A 9,674-nucleotide genomic window follows, 5' to 3' on the forward strand; every position below is an offset into this window, starting at 1 on the left:
GTGAGCAGTCGGGCTTTATTTCCTGGAGGATGGACTGGTTGGATCTTCTCGCAGTCCAAGGCACTCTCAGCACTTTCCTCCAACACCACAGCTCAAAAGCATCGATCTTCCTTCGCTCAGCCTTCCCTAAGGTCCAGCTCTCACATCCGTAGGTTACTACAGGGAATACCATGGCTTTGACTAGGTGGATCTTTGTGGCTTATTACTGTATTATTATTATTATATCATTTCCATTTAGTCAATTAAAAAGATTTTCACTTAGCCTCTCATCAGATTTTTCCTTGGATTCAGTTAGCTTCCTTCCATTCAGTTTCAAGTATCATGAGATATCTGAGTACATCTTGCCAACGATGCAAACAACCCTCCATTCCATGGCAAGCATTTGGTTAATTTTGTCTACCCAGTTAGACGATTTATATTTTAAACTAGATATGAGCAAACCCAGGCCTTCCTTTCCACATTTTTGTCCTTCCTTCTCTCTTCCCTTCCTTTCTTTCTTCCTTCCTCCATCCCCTCCAACCTTTCATCCTTCCTTCCTTTCTTCCTTTTTGTCTTTCCTTCCTTTCATCCTTCCTTCTCTCTTTCCTTCCTCCTTCCTTCCATCACCAGGTTGCCAGTCCTGTTAGCATGGAGTGCTAGCATGCAGCCCCCAAGTTAGAAAGTTTGCCCATGCCTGTTTTAAATGCTTTAGAGCTGAAACTTGTCTTTCTTAATATTGCTTTGAACATGATAAAAATAATCCTAGCATTTCCATTATCACAAGGAATGTGGTTCTGAATAAACTACATTATATTTAACAGCTGCTTTTTGCTAAAATATACAGCCAGGGTATAGATAGGAAGCATTTTTTTCAAGAAGAAATATATGTTTGAAAAGGAGGCATCATCTCCTGTCAATCAGTTTCAAGCCAGAAAGTCAATAAATCAAACACCAAACAGCCTGAACAAAGTCCAGAGCTGAGAAATTTTCCTTCCCAGCAGCCCCTTCCTAACTGAACCAAAGGCATATAATCTGCAAAGTTTTTTTAATGCAAATTGCATGGGTGGAGATAATTATTAGAAGTTCAACAAGCATGGAATGGAAATTAACCTGTATCTTTCCTTCTGCAATCCTGAGGAAAATATGGAGCTAATATTTTCAGTTAGAAAAATCTCCCCAGTTGACTAAATGGGACATTTCCCACAAATCAAAGACTATCATCAAAAGTATTTTTTTCTTAGGACTGCAATATAAAGAAGCGCAGTTCTCTGATGGTCCCAATTTGGTGAGGGCAATACCAGTTAATTCCTGAATCCAACTTTTCTGCTTTTCTTGAAAAAGAAAAGTTTTCAAAAGTTTCTCTCTCCTCCAATTTGTCCTCAGAATACTTCATTTGCTACAAACTAAATTCAAAGTGCCAAAATAGTAACACACTTGTCACATTTCAGTTGACTCAAATGTTGTAACTATCGTTTTGAGTGACTGCCATATAATCCAGATTAACCAATCATCTACATTATTTGCTTTGAACTTGATTACATGAGTCTACACTGCCAAATAATCCAGTTCAAAGCAGATAATCTGGATTTTATATGGAAGTGTCAAAGGAGCTATGTCTCTACCAAGTGAAGAAAGCAGTGGAAGTTAGGTAACGATCTCATAACTAACATGAGTTGACAGGAAGAATTCATATTGCAGAAGGTGAACATTTCATTACAGGCCAATGTGTTTGACACATGGAAAAAGTGTTAGGAAAACTAGACAGAATAGGCACTTTATATTTATGCAGGAACCATCAAATATGCAATAGCAAATTCATAGCTAGGGAAGTAATTATGGTGAACTTCATAGTTCAGAAAGACAGATTAGCTAAACTGGAGGAAACTGAGAATTAAGGTCAGACAAGACAAAAAAAAACCCACTTCTTTTTCTGAAAACAAAAACAAAACTGAGGGTCCCTTTTGTTGCAAGTCTGAAATCCAAAATCAAGAACGAGAGAAGAGGAAAAAGATAAAGTGAACACTTGCAAGAATATTCTGTGCCAGGCATGGGCAAACTTTGGTCCTCCAGGCGTTTTGGACTCCAATTCCCACAATTCCTAAAAGCCTCAGACCCCTTCCTTTCCCCCCTCAACTGCTTAAACTAGGAATGGTGGGAGTTGGAATCCAAAACACCTGGAAGGCCAAAGTTTGCCCATGCCTATTCTAGACCATTTCCCTTTTATAGATGATATAATAAAATGTTTGTTCTGCCACAGACAGCTGCTATATATTCCCAATCCAGACATTGCCAAATGAGCTTTCTTTGTTTTTAAAGAAATCCCAATCATTAAAACTGATAAGATATCCCAAAGCATTCTGCAATACTAACATGTTATGTGTTATGAATGATTTTATTGTAATTTTATATTGTTTTTATAGTTTATGTTTTATGTAATGTATTATGTTGTTATGTTTTGATATTTATTGTATTGCATTGTTGGCTTGGCCTCATGTAAGCCACCCCAAGTCCCCATTGGGGAGATGGTGGTGGGGTACAAATAAAGATGATGATGATGATGATGATGATGATTATTATTATTATTATTTAGAGAACTATGCAAAAAAATGCTTAGAAAGCGATTTGACAGGACTACCATGTTTACTCAAAAGGAAGCATGTAATGGGTTAAGGTCACAGGCTGCAAACATATGCACAAAAACCAGAATTCACACTGAACACCACAAATTACTGCCAACTAAATACTCTTCATAGAACGGCACAGTTAATTTATAGATGAGCTCTCTGCCAACCCATCCACCATCATATTTTACAAATCAGCACCAACCGATAGGCTTAAGATAAAGTCTTTCAGAAACAGAAATCTGAGAAACAGGAGACAGAGAAGGATTGCAAACATACTCTTTATTGGACAAGGTAGCTCTGAGAACCGGAAGGGAAAGTATGCCTGAAAAGGGCAGTGGACAAACTCTGGGAATTTCTCCAGGAAAAAGCATTATTTCCTTGTGACCTGAATAAGAGAGAATTCTTGAAAGTAGAGTAACTAAATTAGCTTTGCGAGGAAGCAACTGTGATTACTATGCCACAGCATGGGACAGCCCACTTTCCACTACTTTTGTGGAAACTACCTTTTCGGTGGAAATTGTCTCAATTGAGAGTGCTATGGATTAAAATGCAATCTATTAAAATAAAGCCTTCTAGCTATTGAGGTACTGAAGCCCAGCTGAATGGGTGAGTATCTTATTTAGAAGAGGGTTCAGTTTGAACTAAACCTAGGTAAAGATAAAGGTTTTCCCCTGACATTAAATCCAGTCATGTCCAACTCTGGAGGTTGGTGCCCATCTCCATTTCTAAGCTAAAGAGCCAGCATTGTCCATAGAAACCTCCAAGATCTGGCCACTTAGAGCACCATTACCTTCCCACCAGAGTGGTACCTATCCATCTACTCACATTTGTATGTTTTCAAACTGCTAGGTTGGCAGAAGCTGAAGCTAACAGCAGGAGCTCACCTCGCTCCCCGGATTTGAACCAGTGACCAAGTTCAGCAGCTCAGCGGTTTAACCCACTGCACCACCAGAGTCACCAGGAGCTAAACTTAGAGCCTGGATAAGTCCTTTTTAACTGCAATTCCCAGAATCCCTGAACCATGCTGGGTAGCAGAATTCATGAAGTTACAATCCACAAAGATAACATTTTAAAACTTTTGGGAAACAGTGGGTTATTTGTTCTGTATTTGGATGAATGGAGAGAAATATTATCAAGAGGCCTGAAAATAACTGAACATCTGTCCAAACACTTTAGGGGTGGGTGTGTATCAACACAGAAGGTAACAAGATATACTATTTTTGAAGTGGCAGGAAAATTGTTCTTAGAAGAGAGCAACAACTTAGTTTTGAGAACTACAATACTCTTATTGCTCCAACACCTTTACCAATCTATCTAGCCAAGGAGGAAGGAATAGAAATATTTTCTTGGGGCAGATGCCATAATGAACAGGTAAAAGAATATCGAGAAAGAACAGAAAGTAGGTGGAGAAAAAAGAAGACAGCTTAAAGGAGGGGAAATTTATTTTCCTTTGGACCAATTGTTTTCTTAACTGGGAAATTCTGTACTGTGCCAGAGCCAATTCTGTCATAAATCAGAGAAAAGTGGCCTCATCAAGTAGCCAATCCAGAATATATTTGCCATTTAATGTTTTTCTTCTTGTTGTGTGCCTTGACATAATCTCCCAAGCTACGTTGGCCCTGTCACAGGACTTTTTGGGGCTGAGAGTGTGTGATGTGCCCAGTGTCACTCAGTGGGCTTCATGGCAGAAGAGGATTTAAGTCCTAGTTTCCAAAGTTGTAGTCCAACATACAAACCACTACACCATACTGCCTCTTATTGGTGTGTTCTATCACCAAAATATTTGAAAGAATTTGTTGAAAATTCTGCCTCAGATGTCGAAATAACTTGTCAAACACTATATCTGGGAAATGGTACCATTTATTGCTCTCCTTGAGGTAATAAATGCATTGAGCTGGCCTTGTTGGGAATTGAGAAGTGAAGGAAGCCGGTTAACCACCATGCCTGAAGGGCATGACTTCGTCTCATGAACTTTCTCTTGGATGACAAACATACACTTCCTCAGCTCACATGAAGTAATTTCTGGGCCAGAGAACGACTATGAGTAGAAGGAAGTCTGGGATCTCTTGAAAGGCTCAGTAAGGGCCATAAGTATCCCTAACAAGTAATTCAAGTGTAGCTAGGTAAAGGTAAAAGTTTCCCCTGACATTAAGTCTAGTTGTGTCCGATTCTGGGGATTGGTGCTCATCTCCATTTCTAAGCCGAAGAGCTGGTGTTGTCCATAGACGCCTCCAAGGTCATGTGGCTAGCATGAGTGCATGGAGTGCCATTACCTTCCTGCAGAAGCAGTACCTATTGATCTACTCATGTTTGCATGTTTTCAAACTGCTAGGTTGGTAGAAGCTGAGGCTAACAGCGGGAGCTCATGCTGCTCCCCAGATTCAAACTACAAACCTTTCAGTCAGCAAGTTCAGCAGCTCAGCGGTTTAACATGCTGTGCCACGGGAAGGGGGTGCAAGTGTAGCTAGTAAACAAAAATAATAATAAAGTATATGGGATGGGAGCAGAGGATTCCTTGTAAGGATTCCTTCATTGGAACAGTAGATAGGGATAAAATCAAAACAGCTGTGTGATCCCAGAATAAAAAAGCAAAAATCAAAACTGGGTAATATCACTAGGTATCAAGACCACTAAAATGCCAAGCTTCCATGTTCTGTAGAACTCTTCATTGGACCAAATTGTACAAAACTAGAGGATAGGGGAAAGTACAAAAAGTCCCAAAATCTAGCCAGGTGTAGTGTCTGTTGTGCCTTTGGCCAAGTGAGCTCCAAAATGGGGGTTGCAAAGAAGAGGCAGAGAAGAGTGATTGTGGAAGCAAACAGAAATGAAATCAGGGTAAATAAGGCAGACAGGAGATAAAGACATCTTCTGATAAGTCTCTTGACTATTCCAAAGTTGAGTTTGAGTGCTTAGTAGGGAAGCAAATGTTACTCCCGGAGGAGGATATGCCACACAGAGAAAGAAGAAAAGCGCAGAAGTCTGAGTCTGCATCTCTTGACAAGGAAAGACAGGTGGGTCTCACTGCAGTCATTTAGCCATGCCAAGGAAAGGGGGTGATCCAATACTTCTTCTCATCACTTTTAACAACAGCACAAGTATTATTCAAAGCCGGGGGCCATGGTGCCAGTCCTCAAGTCACCAGCTGCAGATCCGTGAAGGCTTTTCCAAAGAAAAAGAAAAAACTTGTCATCTATGGGCACAGATATGATGCCCGTCTTTGTGGCACATTAGTCCACAAAGGCTAGTCCCACTTAAAAGGTAAAGGTTTCTCCTTGACATTAAGTCTAATCATGGTGCTCATCTCCATTTCTAAGCCAAAGAGCTTAGAAATGGTGTCCATAGACACCTCCAAGGTCATGTGGCTGGCATGACTGCATGGGGCACTGCTACCTTCCTGCTGAAGCGGTACCTACTGATCTACTCACATTGTGTGTTTTCAAACTGCTAAGTTGGTAGAAGCTGAGGCTAACAGCAGGAGCTCACCCCACTCCCAGAATCAAACTGCCAACCTTTCGTTCAGCAAGTCCAGCAGCTCAGAGGTTTAACCTGCTGCGACCAGGGACCCAAAAGAAGCACTGAGCTACATGAGGGTAAGCAGGAAGGGAATAGGTGAGATACACAGAATCATAGGTAACACATCACCTATGGAAGCTCCACCTGCCATACAGGTAAAGAAATGATGTGAGGAATCATTTGTTTAGCACTTTTGCAGAGAGAACAGTGTTGGGGTGCATCAAGAGTGGAGAATTAATGCGGTTTGACAACACTTTTCACTACCTTGGCTCAATGTAGGAGTTGTCTTTGGTGAGACACCAACACCCTTTGACAGAGAAGGCTCCAGTTCTTGTAAAACAACTCTCAGGATCCCATAGCAATTAAAGTCCTGTCAAACTGCAATAATTCTACAGTGTAGAGGCACCTTTGATGGGCTGACAAATCCTCTCAAATCCAGAGACGGGCTTGGAGGCGAAAGCGAGGAAAGGGGTGAAACCTTGCTCCCTAAAAGGCCCTTCTTCTAGCCGGGAGGGAGGGAGGGAAGGAAGGGGGCTTGTCCGGGGTTACCTTGGGGGGCAGGCTGAAGAGGATGGGCAGCAGCACCAGCGGGGTGCCAAGCAGCACCAAGTAGCGGCGGAGGCTCCACACTTTCTTCACCAAGGCGCCCAGCGCTGCCATCCCGGGACAATGCCTTGGCGGAGAGGGGCCTGCTTGGAAGAAGGGCAGAGAGGGAGGGAGGGAGGGAAGGCAAGGCGAGAGAGAGACTGAGAGAGAGGGGAGCAAGAGGCCGGCTGCGGCGCCTGGCCCGGCGTTTTATCCCGGGCAAGGAGGGAGAAGGCGGGGAGGGAGGGCGCAGGAGGAGGCAGGGCTGCCTTTACCTGGGGGCGGCGGCAGAGGAACGGAGCACGGGGCCATCTCCCAACGGAGCCCGGCTCCCACCTCCCTCTCCATCATCTCAGGAGCCAAAGCAGAGCTCGAGAGAGGAAGGCCCCTCCTCCTCCACCACCCCTAAGGGACTGGCACCTCCGCCTGGTCGCCTGGCTGTCCCACTCCCGATAACAGGAAGAAAGTTAGCCCTGGACCCGTCAATTCCCTTCCCAGTATTCATTAAGGGTGAGTTGTTCTTGTGTGCCATCAACTCCGCTGGACAGGGCACGTTGTCCGGATGCCCGACCACCGTCTCCCAATGCAGTTGCTCTACTCCAAACTCAAAAAGGGAAAACGGAATGTTGGTGGGCAGGAAAAGAGATTTAAAGATGGGCTGAAAGCCAACCTTAAAAACTGTGGCATAGACGTGGAGAACTGGGAAGCCCTGGCCATTGAGCGCTCCAGCTAGAGGTCAGCTGTAACCAGCAGTGCTGTAGAATTTGAAGAGGCAGGAATGGAGGGCGAAAGAGAGAAAGGTGTCAAGAGGAAGTTGCGCCAAGCCAACCCCGACCGGGACCACCTTCCACCTGGAAACCAATGTCCTCACTGCGGGAGAAGATGCAGATCAAGAATAGGGCTCCACGGTTACCTACAGACCCACCGCCAGTACACTGATCTTGGAGGACTATCCTACTTGGATAACCAGGGATTGCCTAAGTAAGTGCCTTCAAGTCATTGCCCAGTTAGGGAGACCCTAAGGAAAACCCATCACTGCTTGAATTTTCTTTTCAACGTTTCTTCAGAGAGAGTTAATCCAGCACAGGGTGCATCTATGCCAAAATTTTTGGAGAATCTGTGGTTGCAATTAAACATTAAAAAAGCCAAGATTATGGCAACAAGACTGATTGATAACTGGCAAATAGAGGGTGAAAATGTGGAGGCCATGACAGACTTTGTATTTCTAGGTGCAAAGATTACTGCAGACTAAGAGTGCAGCCAGGACATCAGAAGACGTTTACTTCTTGGGAGGAGAGCCATGTCCAATCTCCATAAAATAGTGAAGAGTGGAGACATCACACTGGCAACAAAGATCCACATAGTTAAAGCAACGATATTCCCCAGTCACCTACGGATTGAGAGCTGGACCATAAGGAAGGCTGAGTGAAGAAAGATAGATGCTTTTGAACTGTAGTGCTGGAGGAAACTTCTGAGAGTGCCTTGGACTACAAGAAGATCCAAACAGTCCATACTTCAGGAAATGAAGAGACTGGCTTGACTCTGAAGGAGCTGGGGGTGGTGACGGCCAACAGGGAGCTCTAATGTGAACTGGTCCATGAGGTCATGAAGAGTCGGAAGCTTCTGGGCATTCTTCAAAGGCTACCCCACATAGAGTGTGTTACAGTAGTCTAAACGGGATGTAACAAGAGTGTGGCCAAGGAAGACTTCCCAAGGTACGGGCACAGCTGGCACACAAATTTTAGCTGTGCAAAAGCTCCCCTAGCCATCACTGAAACCTGGGGTTCCAGGCTCAACAATTACATGATGGCAACAGTTAAGATGGAACCAGGTGTCTAACAGGGATGTGCTATTGCCCCAACCTAATTTTCTATCTTCATCACTATGATACTTCATCGTGTTGGTAGGAAGCTTCCCACTGGAGTGGAAATCATCTATTGGACAGATGGCAAGCTGTTTCACCTCAGCAGATGGAAAGCCAAAATCAAGATCACAGCAACATATGTTATAGAACTCCAATATGCAGATGACAATGTCATCTGTGTGCATTCAGAAGAAGACCTACAAGCCACTCTAAACATGTTTGCAGAAGCATACAAGAAGCTCGGCATCTCATTGAACATCGAGAAAACCAAAGTGCTCTTCCAGCAGTCACCAGCCAATCCCTGTGCAATGCCAGAGATAAAGCATAATGGTGTAAGATTAGAAAATGTTGACCATTTCCGCTACCTTGGCATCCACCTCTCCACAAAAGGCAACATAGACACTGAAATACAACACCAGCCAAGCTCTGTGAGTGCAGCATTTTTCAGACTGAAGCAGAGAGCATTCGAGGACTGAGACATCTGTAGGGAGGCCAAGATGCTTGTTTATAAAGCCATTGTCCTCTCAACCCTTCTATATGCCTGTGAAATGTGGACAGTCTACAGACGTCACATGCAACTCCTGGAATAATTCCATCAGCACTGCCTCCGGAAAATCCTGCAGATCTCTTGGGAAGACAGGTGGTCAAATGTCAGCATACTGGAAGAGGCAAAGACCACTAGCATTGAAGCGATGCTCCTCTGCCATCACCTCCGCTGAACTGGCCATGTTGCTCAAATGCCCGATCACCGTCTCCCAAAGCAGTTACTCCACTCTGAACTCAAGTATGGGAAATGGAATGTTGGTGGGCAAGAAAAGAGATTTAAAAATTGGGCTTAAAACCAACCTTTAAAATTGTGGCATAGACACCGAGAACTGGGAAGCTCTGGTCCTTGTGCACTCTAACTGGAGGTCAGCTGTGAGCAGCAGTGCTGCAGAATTTTAAGAGGTACAAATGGAGGGCAAAAGGGAGAAACATGCCAAGAGGAAGATGCGTCAAGCCAACCTCAACAAGGACTGCCTTTCACCTGGAAACTGATGCTCTCACTGCAGGAGAACATACGGGTCAAGAATAGGGCTCCACAGTCACCTATGTACCCACTGCCAGGA

The 9,674-nt window shown here is 43.9% G+C and overlaps 1 protein-coding gene across 1 annotated transcript in view; it reads right to left on the reverse strand.

Moving 5' to 3' along the window:
• The window catches only part of SLC13A3 (solute carrier family 13 member 3), a 56,356-nt gene extending 49,494 nt beyond the window's left edge, over positions 1-6,862 (reverse strand). The window contains exon 1 of the mRNA XM_060772173.2: positions 6,666-6,862. Coding sequence (XP_060628156.2) covers positions 6,666-6,776 — 111 coding nt within the window. The 5' untranslated portion in view covers positions 6,777-6,862. The remainder of the gene's footprint in view (positions 1-6,665) is intronic.
• Positions 6,863-9,674: the final 2,812 nt, after the last annotated feature.

The sequence above is a fragment of the Anolis sagrei genome, chromosome 4 (genome assembly GCF_037176765.1).
Source record: "Anolis sagrei isolate rAnoSag1 chromosome 4, rAnoSag1.mat, whole genome shotgun sequence".
In the NCBI taxonomy this organism is placed as follows: Eukaryota; Metazoa; Chordata; class Lepidosauria; order Squamata; family Dactyloidae; genus Anolis; species Anolis sagrei.